The sequence below is a fragment of the Phocoena sinus genome, chromosome 2, assembly GCF_008692025.1.
Source record: "Phocoena sinus isolate mPhoSin1 chromosome 2, mPhoSin1.pri, whole genome shotgun sequence".
NCBI classification, from domain to species: domain Eukaryota; kingdom Metazoa; phylum Chordata; class Mammalia; order Artiodactyla; family Phocoenidae; genus Phocoena; species Phocoena sinus.
Genome location: NC_045764.1, coordinates 148,944,537 through 148,961,919, shown reverse-complemented (window position 1 = coordinate 148,961,919; position 17,383 = coordinate 148,944,537). Strand labels below are relative to the sequence as shown.

Sequence of the window (17,383 nt, the reverse complement as noted above, 5' to 3'; positions counted from 1 at the left end):
AGGGAGAGATTACAAGAGAGCATGAGGAAACTTTTAGGTGCAATGGTTATGTTCATTATTTTGACTGTGGTGGTGGTTTCCAGGGTACAAATGTATGTCAAAACTGATCAAAGTGTATACTTTAAATACATGCAGTTCACTGTGTGACAATTATACTTCAACAAAGCTGTTTTTTAAAAAGTGTTTTTCTAGGGACTTCCCTGGTGGTCCAGTGGGTAGGACTCCATGCTCCCAGTGCAGGGGAGCCTGGGTTTGATCCCTGGTTGAGGAACTAGATCCTGCACGCATGCTGCAACTAAGAGTCTGCATGCTGCAACTAAGCAGCCCTCATGCTGCAACTAGGAGTCCTCATGCTGCAACTAGGAGTCCACATGCCACAACTAAGAAGTCCACATGCCGCAACTAAAAGTCCACACATCACAACTAAAGGATCCTGCATGCTGCAGCTAGGACCCAGGGCAGCCAAAAAATATATATATATATATTCATTCACTCATTTATTTATGGCTGCACTGGGTCTTGGTTGCTGCGCACGGGCTTTCTCTAGTTGTAGTGAGTGGGGGCTACTCTTCGTGTGGTGTGAGGGTTTTTCATTGCTGTGGCTTCTCTTGTTGTGGAGCATGGGCTCTAGGGGCGCAGGATTCAGTAGTTGTGGCACGCGGGCTCAGCAGTTGTGGCTCATGGGCTCTAGAGCGCAGGCTCAGTAGTTGTGGTGCACAGGCTTAGATGCTCTGCAGCATGTGGGATCCTCCTGGACCAGGGCTGGAACCCGTGTCCCCTGCATTGGCAGGCGGATTCTTAACCACTGCACCACCAGGGAAGTCCCTAAATAAATAAATATATATTTTTAAAAGTGAATGTTTAAGAAAAAAGTGTTTTTCTCAAAGAGGTGTGTAGAGCCTTTGAAAACTGTCACATTAGGAAGGTGACATTAGAACTACTGAGGGATTTCCAAAATGAAAAATCTTGGCTAAATATTAGAATGACAACTTAGCATTATTTTTAAGGCTAATTAAAAACAAACTTTTTACTATGGAAAAAGTTAAAGCAAATACTGTCAGAAGTGTATAATGAAGCCCCACGTGCACTTTACCAGCTTCAATTATTGTCATCTCATGGTTAATCTTATTCCGTTTGTTTTCCCACCCATTTGCCCCCAGTATTATTTTGAGGCAAACTCGGACGTATCGTTTCCTTCATAAATATTTTAGTATATATTTCTAAAAGATAAGAACATAAAGGTCTCTTTGTGTGTGTGGCTTAGTAGCTCATTTCTTTCTTAATTAAAAAAAAAAACTTTATTTTTTAGAGCTGTTTTAGGTTCACGGCAAAACTTGGCAGAAAGTACGAAGAGTTCCCATACACCCTACACCCCTTGCCCCACACGGCCTTCCCCCATCAACATCCTACACTAAAGTGGTACATTTTACAACCAACAAATCTACACTGACACCTCATTATCACCCAAACTCCATAGTTAGCTTTAGGGTTCACTCTTGGTATTGTACATTATGTGGGTTTTGAAGAATGCATAATAAATGCATCTACCATAGTACCATACAGAATAGTTCCACGGTCCTAAAAATCCTCTGTTCTCTGCCTACTGACCCCTCACCTTCCCCCTATGCTCTGGCCACCAAGGATCTTTTTACAGCCTGCACAGTTCTGCCCTTAAAGGCTATATTTAAGATTCAGAAAAACCAGCGCTGTAGCCATTATAAATGATTTCATTTCAGTGGCAGAGGAAGGATTACTCACTGTAAAAATGTTGTTAAGTTTCAGGGAGGGCAGGGTCCTATGGGAAGTGGCCAGCATGTGGGAAGTGAGTTCCTACGAAGCCACATTCCCCACAGCTCCTACACCATTACATCAGAGGCTTCATTTTAATTCTTTCTCCTTTCTCTCACTTCAGAACATGAGGCGAGTACAGGTCGAGCCACTAAAGCATGTGGACCCTCAGGCAGGGATAGTTCTCAGGCAGCAAAAATTGTGGAGGTATTTTCAATAGAGCATAGGGCTTGCCCATTTTTTTTAAAAACCTTGTTTTCTGCCTGCCTGCCCCTGGTTTTTAGTTTTATTTCTGTAGTTAAAAGAAATATTATAAACAAGGGTTTATAAACTTTTCTTTTTTTTTTGGCGGTACGCGGGCCTCTCACTGTTGTGGCCTCTCCCATTGCGGAGCACAGGATCCGGACACGCAGGCTCAGCGGCCGTGGCTCACGGGCCCAGCTGCTCCGCGGCACGTGGGATCCTCCCGGACCGGGGCACGAACCCGCGTCCCCTGCATCGGCAGGCGGACTCTCAACCACTGCGCCACCAGGGAAGCCCGGTTTATAAACATTTTTAGAAGTTTTAAAAAGTGTTATCAACTTGTGTTTATAACATAGAAACTAAGTGTCCTTCCTAATCTCTGTTCCACAACATGAACATGGTGAGCAATCTGATGTACTTTCAGATACTTTTAAAGCCGTGTTCTGCAATTTGCTTTTGTCACTTAATGATATGTCAGATACCTTTCTATACCAACACTTGTAAATATACCTCAACTTAAACACTACAGTAATGGCACAGTAATAATGACAATTATGATAATAATTGCTAACATTTATTGACTATGTATGTGCAAGACACTCTAAGCACTTCAGATGTCTCATTTAATCCTAATAAAACTCTGAGTTTATTAATATTCTAAACTTCATTAACAGATAAAGAAATCGACGCTCAGAGAGATCAGATAGTGTGCGAAAGATCCCAGAGTGAAGAAGTTCTAGAGCAGAGATTCTAATTTGGACAGTTTAGCCAAAAGATCCTACTATTCACCATTACTTTATACTACGGACTGGGTAAACCATAAGAAAAGCCTGAGGTTATCTCCAAATTCTCACTGTTACAAATGATGTTTCAATAAATATTCTTGTCTATATTTCCTGGCACTCTTATGGAAATGTTTTTATAGGACAAGTTTCTGGCACTCTTATGGAAATCTTACAAATGATGTTTCAATAAATATTCTTGTCTATATTTCCTGGCACTCTTATGGAAATCTTACAAATGATGTTTCAATAAATATTCTTGTCTATATTTCCTGGCACTCTTATGGAAATGTTTTTATAGGACAAGTTTTTAGAAGTGGAAATGCCAGGTCACAAGGTATATGCCTTTTTAGATTTAATTGCCAAATTATCTCCAAAAGGCATGTATATGTAGTGGACTCACTTGAAAACTTGCCTCCAAATAAACACAAATTTAACTCCCGTGAACATCAAACGAGAATGCCTATTTCCCCACACTTTTAGTAGCAATGGGGATCAAGCCTTGCTCACTGATAGGTGAAAAATGAAAGGTTTTCATTTCTATGTCTCATTACTAGTAAGGTTGATCAACTAGTTTTTTCATATATTTATTACCATGTATATTTCTTCTTCCTCCTCCATATACATATATTGCTCGTATCCTTTGGTAATACTGTTTCTGAGTTGTTTATGTCCCTTTTGGCTTCATAAGAATTCTTTGTATATTAAGATATATCTGTCATTAGGCATTATAAGCCTTTGCCCAGTTTGTTTTTTGACTTTGTTCATGGCAGTTTTGCCACACTTCATTTTATAATTTTGTATTGCTGAATATGAACTTAGATGATTTTATAAGGAAAACAACTCATTTTTACATCTCAAATTCTAGTGTTTTTCAACATACACACATAGGTACATAGCTACAGTGAACATTCACAAATATTGCATCCTACTTTTTTCATCGAATATTATTTCATGTATACATTCCCATGTAATAAGTCCATGTAAAAATTAACACTGTATTCCATTATGTTGATATAAATATATCTGCATATTATTTACTTAAAGATGGATATTTATTTATAAGAAAAACTATGAATCTTACAAGACTTTATACATATTGTTTGGATTTCCACAAATAGAACTGTGAGGCTCCTAAGCCCTGCACTGTAGGAAAAACTAGAAGAGGAGCTTAACAAGAACTGGCAAGTTATGTGGAAACTTGAAAATATTTATTAATCATACGCAATATGTTTCCAACAGCAAGCAGAATTCCATCCAGCACCTGTCCAAGCTTTGTGATTGCCCAGAGTTAGAGCTTTAACCATCACTCTGTCATCAAGGAAGGCTGTCGTTTCCCTGAACAGTTGATATAACTGGTGAGAGATAATATTTAACATTTATGGTGCTGTTGTGTTAGGCTTGAACCTAGAGTTAGTTTTTTTTTTTTAACAAACTATGAAGATCTGTGCCAAGGATTTCTGACTTTACTCTCATGCAAAAACAAGCATGTTCCTCTGGAGGTCACCAAGATTTTACGTTCTTCTTTCTCCTTATTTCATTTCAGCATAAATGGGAAAACAAATTCATTACCATAAACAGTACAGTAACATCATCATCCAAAGGCTGATTGAGCCCGTGGACCCGATTCAGCTTAAATTTAGATCACTCCTTTATTTTTTTTCTCCTCGAGGTCCCAAGTACTTAATCACCACTTTCAACAGCTTATAGGTTTGCATTCTGTTTAATTTTATAGGATTTCTCACACTTTAAAAAAGTGACCCACTATCATCTAGAAAATGAGGGGGTTAGTTCTGCCAGTTTATGATTTGCTAGTAACTTAATAAAGTTCTCTGCATCTAATATTTTGAATTCAGAAAAGATACTGCAGATGACCTTCTTTTATAAAGACCAGACACATTTTAATGTTGTAAATTTAGCAGCTGAGGGTAACGATTTACATGTCTTCTTCAGCAATTGCTTTACATAGAGAATTATTACTGACCTTTCAATGGATTACTACTTTAAGGCTTCTTTTTTAGTTAGCAAATGACTGATTTTTTTCTATTCTAAATCAAAAAGGCTGTTGACATTTATTTCCTTAAGGAGTAGAAAATTTGGGTCAGAATAAACTAATATAAATTAAAATACTGAGTATTCAATTTATAAATCTAATTGTTTTTCTCTAATGTCACTTTCCCTTTAATTCTTTATTCAAATATAGTGGTTCTCAAATTATGGCCCCTGGACCAGAAGCATTGGCATGATCTGGGAATTGATCAGAAATGCAAATTCTCTGGCCCCATCCCAGGCCTACAAAATCAGGAATTCTGGATTTGGGGCCAGAGAATTCGTACTAACAGTTCTTCCAGGGATTCCAATGCACACTAAGGTTTGAACGTCACTGCTGTAACATACATTTTATAAGGCTTAATTAACAATATAAATGAATTTTAGACTTATTTCAAAAAAATCACTTCTTTGTATCTTAGAAAAGCAAAAAGGTCTCAGCTAATCCACATAAAAGTTGTAAATCTACATCAAATCAAAACATGAACTATACCCATCAAAATTTTGCACCAGAAAATAAAACTTTACAAATTAATAGATATAGTAAAAGTAAACCAAAGGATGATGACAGATCACAAACTATAGAAAAAGGCCCAAATAATGTTCTTCTTAGAGCTACTTTAATATCTTACCTGCAAAATACATTTAGAAAACAAAGAACTTCCATTATTTTACAACTTATAAGCTTTGCCCTTTCTCAGAAATAGTTGTCATTAGTCAGTCGACCTTCCAGTCTCCAGTCCCTATAGACATAGCCAACCAATGGCAAAAACAAACATGAAGTCCATGCTAGCTTCTAGTTAGAGGCGGTGGGTCAACTAATGGAAAGTAGTAAAATTTTTGGTTGAATGCCATCTTAAGGAATCAGGACACACACTCTTGAGGGAGAAATAAATAAAATGGATTCTCCACTTGGTTCTTGTGACATGCCAATGTTTGACAGCTGTTCTACATAAAAACTGGAGCTCTGCCCCACATGGTGACAGCAGTGCAGATAATGACACGGTGGCAACAGCAGTGATGTGAGATGGCTACGGAAGTGTGTCCAGAGCACAGGGAGCCCAGAGCACCCTCTCACATGAAAGATGAAGTCCTTAAGCAACTGAGAAGATTCACTTCAGACTTCTATTTGCAGATAGAAAATTTTAAATTTTCTCTTGCTAATGTGAGAAAAAACCAAAAGCTGCTTTGTTCTTTTGCGGGGATATTTGTATTGAACTGGTTTAGAGATACTGGGTGATCAATAAACTCTAAAGTCAGCAGAGAAACACGAATGAAGTTCTGCCTTTTGGAATTTTACAGCCTAGATGGGGTCAACAACCATAAAAAAGTAAAAAATTCTAAAAAGTGAAAAGGTGAAAACGACGTAACTCCTCTCATCTGTTATTAGCAGGAATTAAGATTTTTATATGAGCTAGTTTTCTAGAAAATGAAAGCTTGCTTAAGGCGTAAGTCCAAAAACTCAATATTTTTTATGAAAAGTTTCTATAGTGCACTGTAAACATTTCAGTCTTTTAAAATGGAGACTGACAAACACAACTGAAGCTTTTATCAAGGGCATAATATAAACTCCAATTACCAAGACCCCAGGCTATCATGCTTTTTTAGTTTCTTTTACATCAGCTGCTCTAATTCTCCCACTACTGTTAGTCAGTCATCATGGACACCTTGAATGCTTCTCCCCTTTCCACAGATATTCCCCAGAGAGCATATTGTCCTTTTGTGACCTTTCTTTACATTCAAAATATTTCCCCTTTAAAAATACCTTTCTTTTTAAATTATGAGATAACTATATTATAGAACATGTGGAAAAAATAAAAGGGGAAAATCACCCATCTTTTCCTTGTCAGACTTTTCTGGTAGAGGTGTAAAACAATAACTGGAACAGTTGAACCTTAGCTGGACTACACAGCAGTTTCCAGTATAGTTTACTTCAGTTCAGTCTGTCTTTATAGGATATGGAAAAGTATTTTTTGTATTCAGGGGTGTTAAATATCTTTCTTAATCTATTTTTAATTGAAAAAAAACCAAATAATTTTCGTTTTTAAAAGGAAAGGATAATTCACCTACTTAAAACATTTAAACTAGGCACCATCAACAAACTGAAGCCACAGATGGGAGAAAATATTTGAAAAGCATATAGCTAACATGAGATTAGCATCCCTCCTCCCTCCAAAAATATACTTCTACAAAATCAGTAAGAAAAAGACAAACAATTGAAAAATGGATAAAGATCATGAACAGGCAATTCACAAAAGAAGAAATGCAAATGGCCAATAAAAAAAAAAAGCTCAACTTTATTAGAAATTTGGGAAATACAATTAAAATAACATAAGATAATATTTTAAACCCATCCAACCAGGCTTCCCTAGTGGCGCAGTGGTTAAGAATCCACCTGCCAATGCAGGGGACACTGGTTCGAGCCCTGGTCCGGGAAGATCCCACGTGCTGTGGAACAGCTAAACCCGTGCACCACAACTACTGAGCCTGCACTCTAGAGCCTATGAGCTACAACTACTGAGCCCACGTGCCACAACTACTGAAGCCTGCATGCCTAGAGCCCGTGCTCTGCAACGAGAAGCCACCGCAATAAGCTGCGCACCTCAACAAAGAGTAGCCCCCACTCTCCGCAACTAGAGAAAGCCCACATGCAGCAACGAAGACCCAACGCAGCCAAAATTAAATAAACACATAAATAAATTTATTTTTTAAAAAAACCCATCCAACCGACACATAATAAGTCAGACAATATCAAGAACTGGCAAGGATGGGCTTCCCTGGTGGCGCAGTGGTTGAAGGTCCGCCTGCCGATGCGGGGGACACAGGTTCGTGCCCCGGTCCGGGAGGATCCCGCATGCCGCGGAGCAGCTGGGCCCGTGGGCCATGGCCGCCGAGCCTGCGCGTCCGGAGCCTGTGCTCCGAGACGGGAGGGGCCACAGCAGTGAGGGGCCCGCGTAATGCAAAAAAAAAAAAAAAAAAAAAAAAAGAACTGGCAAGGATGTAAAAGACTGCAAACAGCCACACACTCTTGACGTGTAACCACTTTGGAGAGCATACTGGCAATCTCAAATATAGTTTAAGATCATTATACCCAATCGCAGCAATGATCCTTGAGAAACTCACACATGTGCAGAAGGATTCATGAATTAGAATGTCACTGTAACACTGCTGGTTACTGTGAAAATTGGAAACTACCAAATATTTATAAACAGAATAGATTTTAATATATTCACAAAATAAAATGAATGAACTAGAGATACATGCACCTATATATAAATTCCCAAAACATGTGTCTTCTGCAGCATACACCTACATATATAAATTTCAAAAATGTGGGAAGGGCTTCCCTGGTGGCACAGTGGTTAAGAATCTGCCTGCCAACGCAGGGGACACAGGTTCAACCCCTGGTCTGGGAAGATCCCACATGCCACGGAGCAACCAAGCCTGTGCACCACAACTGCTGAGCCTGTGCTCTAGAGCCCGTGCTCCACAAGAAGAGAAGCCACCAAAACGAGAAGTCAGCGCACCGCAATGAAGAGTAGCCCCTGCTCGCCACAACTAGAGAAAGCCCACGTGCAGCAACGAAGACCCAACATAGCCAAAAATAAATTAATTAAAAAAGAAAGTGGGAACTTTCTTCTACAACTTTTACACACACACACTCTATATAAAGTTTTAAAACGTGCAAAGTAATATTATATAATATTCAATATTGTTTATGTTCATAAATATTTATAGTAAGCATGACAAACTCCAAATTCAGGATAGTAACTACTATCCTGGGAGAAGAAGGAGAATGTAGGAGAGGTGCTTCAATTTTATCTGTAATTTCTTTTGTATAACTAGACTATCTTTCCAAATTAAAGGCAAAATTTTGTCTTGTTTGGTTACGATTTCATTTAGTGTACAATCAATATATAACAGGAACAGAAAAAACTTAGTAAAAAAAAGTACACACAGCAAATAAGACAATATGCTATACAGTAGAGTTCCCTGTGCTATATATATAACTGTATAGCACGGAGAACTCTGCTCAGTATTTTGTAATAACCTAAATGGGAAAAGAATTTGAAAAAGAAGAAATACATGTATATGCATAACTGAATCACTTTGCCATACACCTGAAACTAACACAACATTGTTAATCAACTATACTCCAATATAAAATAGAAGTTAAAAAAGAAAAAAAAAGGAAGAAATCAAAATGATGATTGTCTATGGTGGGTAGGAACTGACTATAAGGGGCCACAAAAGTACTTTCTGAGGTAATGTAAATGTTTTATAACTCGATTGTCATATTGGTTATACAGGTGTATGTAGTTTTAAAAATCCATTGAATTATACATTTCGGATCTACATATTTCACTATTTATAAATTTTACCTCAACAACAAAATGATGCAATTAAAAAAAAAGACAATATGTTAAAGTTTAATAAAGTTGGGTGGCAGGTACATGGGTGCTCATTATATTATTTGCCATATTTTCTCTATATGCTTAAAATATTTTGTAATAAAAAGTTAAGAAATAAATATTCGGATTAAAAGAAGGGGCTTCCCTGGTGGCGCAGTGGTTGAGAGTCCGCCTGCCGATGCAGGGGACACGGGTTCGTGCCCCGGTCCGTGAGGATCCCACATGCCGCAGAGCGGCTGGGCCCGTGAGCCATGGCCGCTGAGCCTGCGCGTCTGGAGCCTGTGCTCCGCAACCGGAGAGGCCACAACAGTGAGAGGCCCGCGTACCGCAAAAAAAAAAAAAAAAAAAAAAAAAAAAAAAGAAGCCCACTATTTTTCAGCTCTCTGACTAATCTCATAAACTTCAAATCCCTTCACTGTGAATGAGATTATCTATAGCAGCCTACAAAAGGAAAACCTATTTTCTGGGCTAAGGCTGCCCTGACTGTATCTGCTAAGGGTTGAAGAATAAAGCCACCGACAACATTTGACCTTTGGAAAGAGAAAAATGCTTTAAATGTTATCTTCTACTTAACACTAACAATATATCATGTAACAATACTTGAAGTTACACAAGAAAAGTCATCTAATTGAGTACGATTTGGTTAATCAGATCCAAAATGGTTTCAATTTCATTATACTTCTTACAGGGTAACCAACTTGATCCTATTTTCTCAGGACTGCCCCAGTTTTAAAACTGAAAGTCTTGCCTTCCAGGAACCTCTCAGTCTCAGGCACACTGGGGCAGCTGGCCACCCTAACTTCTGGTCACAACAAAGCTTCTGGAAGAGAATTTATTTAGCAAATCAGCTAATTTTACAGATGGGAAAAATGAGGTACTAAGAAATTAGCTGAATTAAACCAAACTTACACATAGCTACTTCAAATTACAAGTGGATCAAACTTAGTTCTTCCTTCTGAGGAACCTGTTTACATCTCAATCAGCCACAAGCCCTAAATGCCAATTCATCAGTGTTCTTGGACAATTCTGAATACCCAGTTAACCTCTCACTTCTTTCCCAAACTCAAAGCATTGCCCCATGATATGAATTCAAGACTTGGGATGCTCCTGACTTTGGAGGGAGATACTGAGTAGAGGAAAGGAACAGAGGCTCCACTGCTTTACACTGATCTTTACCTAGTCTGTAGGGAAGATATTCACTCTCCTTCTGGTTTCAAAAATATTTTTAAATGAATTTTCTTTTTGTAATATCTACTGCAAAATAGCATGTTTGAGTACTCTAGAATATAGAGTCATACAGATAAGCACTTCACTAGAGTAGCTATTCAAAGGAGGGGAAGACAGAGGAAAAAGGAAAATCTGCTCATTTATGATAAACATCCCCAAAATGCCAGGCCCTAAAACTACATAATGTTTGTCACAGCACCTAGCACAGAGTCCAACACACTGAAGACATTGAACATGAGAGTTTCCTCTCCTGAGTAGTGTGGAAAGATTCACCCTTTCCACATCTGTCAATTTCCTTTTAATTCCTCTAAACTAGTCCTGAGCAAATAAAGAAGAAATAAGCCTGAGAAGGACTTTTTGTGCCTTTAGAGGCTTGTCTTCGGGTACTTGTATTTAACAACACCACTATCCAACAGCAGAAATAAAAGAGCTGCTTTCAATTAATCTGCAAAAACAGTCTTCTATGTCCAATTTAAATCTGGACCTACCCCCATTTTTTCATAACCAACCAGAGCATATACTTAAACAATGGCTTCTTTATAGCTAAAAAACATAACGATGAGATTCTTTTCCTCGTTCTTTGGGGTTTTTTAAAGTACGTTAGTGCAAAATGAATAGACTTCGTATTTTTCTTCCCCAGCATTTTTTCATACAATGTCTCTTTTCAGTATTACAACATTTTTCTGGGGTATGAGACCGTTGGAAGAACAGAAGAAATACTGGAGCGAGTTTGGGATTAGAAAGCACAGTTTTAAGTTCCAGGTCTGTTATTTAACTTTCTATGTGGTCTTGGACAAGCATTTTAACTGTAAAATGGCAATAATACCTATCTTGTGGTAACTGGAAAATATAAGAATGCATGCATGAGATCTTCATAAGCTATAGAAGATATTTTTAAGGAGATAAAAGATAAACTCAATTAACATCACATTATCAACAGCAGAGGCAAAGGTAAACAAATAAATTAGGCCTGATTTTCTAGAAAATGGTGCCCTAATAGATCTGGAAGGTACCACTGAGAACACGACTTGCTAAGACTTGCTAAAATTAGACCATGAACACATGCAGTTATCAATAACAATCCTACATCATTTGTACCTCCTCTAGAGCTACCCTTTTTTCAACTTATCAGTCACTGAGGTGTTAAAAAAAAAGGCAGTAAAAAATACCAGGAAAGCCCCACAAAACCTGAGTGTGAGGGATATAAACAATATTACACCAACAGTGGAGAGCTTCCTATGTGCCAAGCACTGTTCTTGGAGGGAAGCAGGTAAGCAAATCATATCTAACTACACAGTATGTTAGGAACACTGTTAAGTGCTACGCACAAGTAAAGCCAAGGAAGGGTACAGGGAGTGCCGGGTGGCAGGGAAGGAAGGCATGGCCTCACTGATAAGGTGACTCAGGAGGTGGCCTGAAGGAACTGAAGAGAGCCAGGGAGAAGAGTGGGAGGAGAACCCAGGGCCCAGCGGAAGCAGTGAGGGAGGGGGAAGATGGTGAGAGACAACACAGGGTGGGGGAGGGGACAGTTTAAACCTCAGAGACTAGATTTTATTCTGAGATGAGATGTCTTTGGAGGGTTTGGGGCAGATGAGTGACATTTAACTTCTTAGCTGTGGAATCTTTTGTTCAAAGGGATCCACAGAAGATCAATATGTACAACAGATAAAATAGGAGATGCTCTGGTTAAGGAAGGGGCACCCAGAGACGTACGTCAACTGTTCCCACTTTTCCCCTCTCTCCTCTGAAGTAACAGTTTGAAAATGAGTACAAAGTCTGTAGCATCCAAACTTTCACAGCCTGTACCCCAAGAACTTTATAATCCTGCCCAGCCTATCTTTTCAAAAGTCCATTCCTGGGGAACAGCAAAAAGGAGTAAGTCAAGCTGCTGACACACAGCAGAGGAGCAGGAGTGCTGTCAGAAAAATCAGTCCTTCGTACCACTGCTTGTTAAACACCCGCCCAGGCACCAGACGTGACAGCCCCTCTTCCCTCCCCCAACCCCTCAGGTGTTCTCTTTCAGGGCGTCCCTTGAAATTCATTTTAACTTGATTTCACTTGTTTAAAAATGCTCTAGCAATGCAGTGTCATCTGCCTCTGCTGACGTATCTCCAGATAGAGTCCCCTGTCAATTGATATGGTAGGAAAATGCTTCCTCCACTAGTGTTATTTCTTCTCTCAGTAATGACTTCCCAGTTTGCTCTATTCTAATCCTACGCACCCATCAAAGTTCACTTTGTGAAGCCCTCCTCCCACGTTCTGACCCTGAATTGGAATCCTAAATCTTTGGAGTGTGAAGGGAACTTCCAGGCCACTTAGTGCTCTAGTTCACGGCTCATTCCACAAACTAACCCTCTGCAGATCTGGCTGGTAGTCTTCCAGCCTCCGTAACCGCTTTTAGTGACATGCACACACTAGCCCACAAGGCAGCCTACGCTCTTTCAGACGTAAAGTCCTTGTGAGGAAATTTCTTTTTACTGATCCAGAACCTGTTTCCTTCTATCACTGGTTCTGCCCTCTGGTTCTAATAGAGGAAAGTCTGCCCTCTGCCCCCCATCCCCTGCATCCAGCATAGCTTACAGTTGGCCTTGTGGCTTTCCCCATTCTGGCTCCACCTCTAAAAATGCGGCTGATGCCCCAGCCATCTCACAAGCCATTTGTGGACTGCCTTCAACCTGTAATGGTTAGCTAACAGAGTGGCAGGCAGCTCTGGTCTGTGTGTATAGCCAGTGAAGTGTCTGTGTCCCATGCCACTGACGACACCCCCTTTCCTGATTCTCTCCTTTGACCTATCCTAGGACTTATACCCGTAGCCCTGCATTCATCATTCAGTCAATGAGCATTTACTGAGCACTGTCAAGAACCAGGCTAGGGTCTTCCCTGGTGGCACAGTGGTTAAGAATCCGCCTGCCAATGCAGGGGACACGGGTGCAAGCCCTGATCCCGGAAGATCCCACATGCTGCGGAGCAACTAAGCCCGTGCACCACAACTACTGAGCCTGTGCTCTAGAGCCCACACACTACAACTACTGAAGCCCGTGCGCCTTAGAGCCTGTGAGCCATAACTACTGAGCCTGTGCTCCAGAGCCTGTATGCTGCAACTACTGAGCCCGCGTGCTGCAACTACTGAAGCCCAGACACCTCGAACCTGTGTTCCGCAACAAGAGAAGCCACCGCAATGAGAAGCCCGTGCCCTGCACGAAGAGTAGCCCCCGCTTGCCACAACTAGAGAAAGCCTGCATGCAGCAAGGAAGACCCAACACAGCCAAAAATATATTAAAAAAGAAAAAAAATTAAGAAAGAAAAAAAAATAAAAGAACCAGGCTAGGCACTGAAAAACTAAAAGTAAATAAAATGTACTCCGCTCATAGAAGAGTAAGAGCAAGCTAGGTAAAATAATAAATAGCCAGGGAAGTTGGAAAAGGCCTCAGAGGAGGAGGTGATGCCTGAGCCAGGGAGGAACTGTATCAACACCCAAGTCTCACACAGCCTTGTGTCCCCTGCACCAAATGGTACAATGCTTTCCCTTATTTGAAGTTCAGCAAATATGTAAATTTGATAAAGTAGAAAAAGCCTGCTCAGCCCCCTGAGCCTCTCCTGGAGGCGAGGGAGGGTGGTCACTGAATCCACAGTCTGAAAGGGCAGTTGTAGAGGTTGACACTGTACCTGGCTACGTACAGTATTGCTCAGGTGGTTGTCCTCGGACATCTGTGCATTCTGGAAGTAGGACAAGGGTGCAGGTAACTCTGTCATTGGAGCAACTGTACAGAAATACTTTTTCACAGAAAACAGAGCCTCTTGGGGTTCTGAAAAGGGAAAAAGAAAACAGTCTTTTGTGCATTACAGTTATACTTTTATTTTGAAACACTTTCATAAGTTACTTTCACCAAAAACAAACCTTTCTTTCATGTGTTATCCTCCAGGCCAAGCTTTCTAAGGACCTCACAGGCTGCTGTCACTTGCAGGCTCCTGGATTAGGTCTGAAATAGGATTTTACTGGGTTACCCAGAGTTGGTCAAATCCTAGTAAACCCATTCACACCAATTAAATACTTATACGACTAATTTGTAAACCAGTAATGTATTAATTTGCCAGGACCTTCAACTGACAAACTTTTGTCAGCTCAAGATACCTCTTGGTAATGAGTAGATCTACTTGAGAAACCAAATATTTTCAATCAGAATGATATCTAATGATTTCAGATCTAGAGCAAAGGGAGCTAAATGATCTTAAAGAATGTTCTCATCAACATCCCTCTTCCAATCCAACCTAATTTACATCACCATAAAATTATTTGTCTAGTGCTTTTAATTTTGCAAAATTTCTTTTTATCATCTCATTTTTTTTCTTTACCACAATGACCCAAGACAGGGTAAACAGGTAACATATCTATTTTACAAAAGCAAAAGGGCACCCAAGTTGAGTGACTTGCTTAAAAGCACACAACTGGGCAAACCAGGACCAAAATCGCAGGCTCCTAACTCCCAGCCTCTACTCTGCATCCTGGCACAGCCTTGCTTACACACATCATCATTCTGTCTCCCACACTTCAGCCTCCTGGGGGCCACATTCCCATTTGCCTGTCTACCTGAATTTCCATCAGCCGATTCCTTATGACTTCAACTATCCTTTTCATTGAAAGTCTTCAGAAATATAGAAGGAAAAAAATCTGTTTGCATACCTAAGCAGTATTCTAATTCACTTATAGTATCCAAAACATTACCATGTACATATTTACATGAAAGCATTTTGTTAATGTCTTGTTTCATTTTTACTTTTAACTTCAGGAACTTCTACACTCTAAATATTCTTTCTTATTCTAATGATTTTTTCATCAAAAACACATAAAGCAACTTTTTCCTCTAGTAAAGGTATTGACTTCCAATTAACCTTTAATGACCTATATTTGGATCATTCGAATCATGACAAATTCTTAATCAAGGTATGCTTTCCCTTTTATCCTACATGCTTTTTTTAATTTTTGGCCACGCCATGCGGCATGCAGGATCTTAATTGCTCCACCAGGGATCAAACTCCCACTCCCTGCGGTGGAAGCGCAGAGTCCTAACCACCGGACTGCCAGAGAAGTTCCTATCCTACATGCTTTTAAATACCGTGCCTGGGACTTCCCTGGTAACACAGTGGTTAAGACTCCGCGCTCCACGGGGGGCCCATGTTTGATCCCTGGTCAGGGAACTAGATCCCACATGCATGCTGCAGCTAAGAGTTTGCATGCCACAACTAAAGAGCCGGGTGAGCCGCAACTAAGGAGCCCATCAGCCACAACTAAGGAGCCCGCCTGCTGCAACTAAGACCCAGCACAACCAAATAAATAAATAAATATTTAAAAAATAATAATAATAAAATAAATAAATACTGTGCCTACCTTTATCCTCCCCTCCAACTTCAGCCCATAGTTAGCTGGTATGAGATCAGAGGATTGCTAATTAATACTAACTAAACATGATGTACTTATGCAATTCTGTTTTAAATATATAATATTAATTTGTTTTAAAAATAAAATGAATTAAAATTAAGACTAGATTCAATAGTTACTTTTATGGGGGTTAATCACTGGAAGGGGGTACACAAGAAGCTTCTGGGGGTATTGGTAATGCTTTGTTTCTTGATCTGGGTGCTAGTTACACAGAGGTTTCAGTCTGTGAAAATTCACTGAGTTGTACACCTACGATCTGTGCACATTCCTATATACTTCAATTTAAAAAGTCAAATAGATTTTTGTGGGTGTAAACCTATATTTAGGGTTTGGCAATATGTATGTTAGCTTACCCAAAAGGGAGGTAGATTCCAATAGAACAGTTATATTTTCAAAGTATTGAAAGTAAATGTCCTGACCTATGCTTCTATGCTTCTACATTTTTAAAAGTTGACTATCTAATTGAAAATTTAACATTAATGTAGCATTAATGATCAGCAACACAGCACATATTATTCCCTTCTTTTTCACAAAAACATTTAGTACAGCACCTACTACCTCAGCTAATGCAGAAATGCCACAGGACGGCAAACAGAAAAAGTTGCAACTGGTTACCTCCACTGGCTGCTCTGAAGACTACACCACGTCATTTAAAGTACAGCTCTATTACAAAAAAACCCTTAGAAATCTGTCACTGATATTCTCATACAATCCCTCAGAAACAAAACCAAGTAAGCAAGACAGTGTTAGCCAAATGAAACAAGCAAAAGGCAAGAAAAGGCGCTGCAGGCAAAAATAAATAAAAAGTAAATAAACTGTAGTACATTTACAGGTACAATATGAGCAGAAGAAAAGTGATTGTTCATTCACTAAACAGGAATTTACTGGCTGTCTACTTATATCAAAACTCAAAGACAGACACTGAGAGGATTTAATTAATTATGTTCACTTTACCCATTTTACAGATGAAAACAACGTGGCACACAGAAGTTCATGAACGTGCCCAAAGTCACATTCAGTAAGCAAAGGAGCAAAGCAAAGGTTCACGTATTACACTACTTTGCCTCTATATAAAATTTCATCCCTGCCATCTAGGAGTTTATAACAGTGAGCATTAAGACACACTGAGCTGATTTTTATTACTAGTAAAACTATTGCTTTGACATAAATGAGATCTTAAAAAAAAAAAAAGTAGTAAATGAGATCTTAAACTTCAATAACTGGTCTAACTAGAAATTAAAAACTAGTGCCAGGGCTTTCCTGGTGGCGCAGTGGTTGGGAATCCACCTGCCAATTCAGGGTACACGGGTTCGAGCCCTGGTCTAGGATGATCCCACATGCCGCCGAGCAACTAAGCCCATGCGCCACAGCTACTGAGCCTGTGCTCTAGAGCCCGCGAGCCACAACTACTGAGCCTGGGCACCACAACTACTGAAGCCCGTGCT

General features: G+C 39.7%; 1 protein-coding gene across 5 annotated transcripts in view; it reads right to left on the bottom strand.

The window, feature by feature from the left end:
- The window catches only part of PSEN1 (presenilin 1), a 79,029-nt gene that overhangs the window by 55,916 nt on the left and 5,730 nt on the right, over positions 1-17,383 (bottom strand). The window contains exons 2-3 of one of the 5 annotated variants that reach the window (XM_032622139.1): positions 14,400-14,481; positions 14,180-14,307 (exon numbers count right to left, since the gene is read on the bottom strand). The exons of 1 other annotated variant lie outside the window; for it this stretch is intronic. In XM_032622139.1, coding sequence (XP_032478030.1) covers positions 14,180-14,254 — 75 coding nt within the window. In that variant the 5' untranslated portion in view covers positions 14,255-14,307; positions 14,400-14,481. Of the gene's footprint in view, positions 1-14,167; positions 14,308-14,399; positions 14,482-17,383 lie in introns of all 5 variants that reach the window. 3 more of the 5 variants (XM_032622136.1, XM_032622140.1, XM_032622137.1) reach the window with 3 other exon arrangements.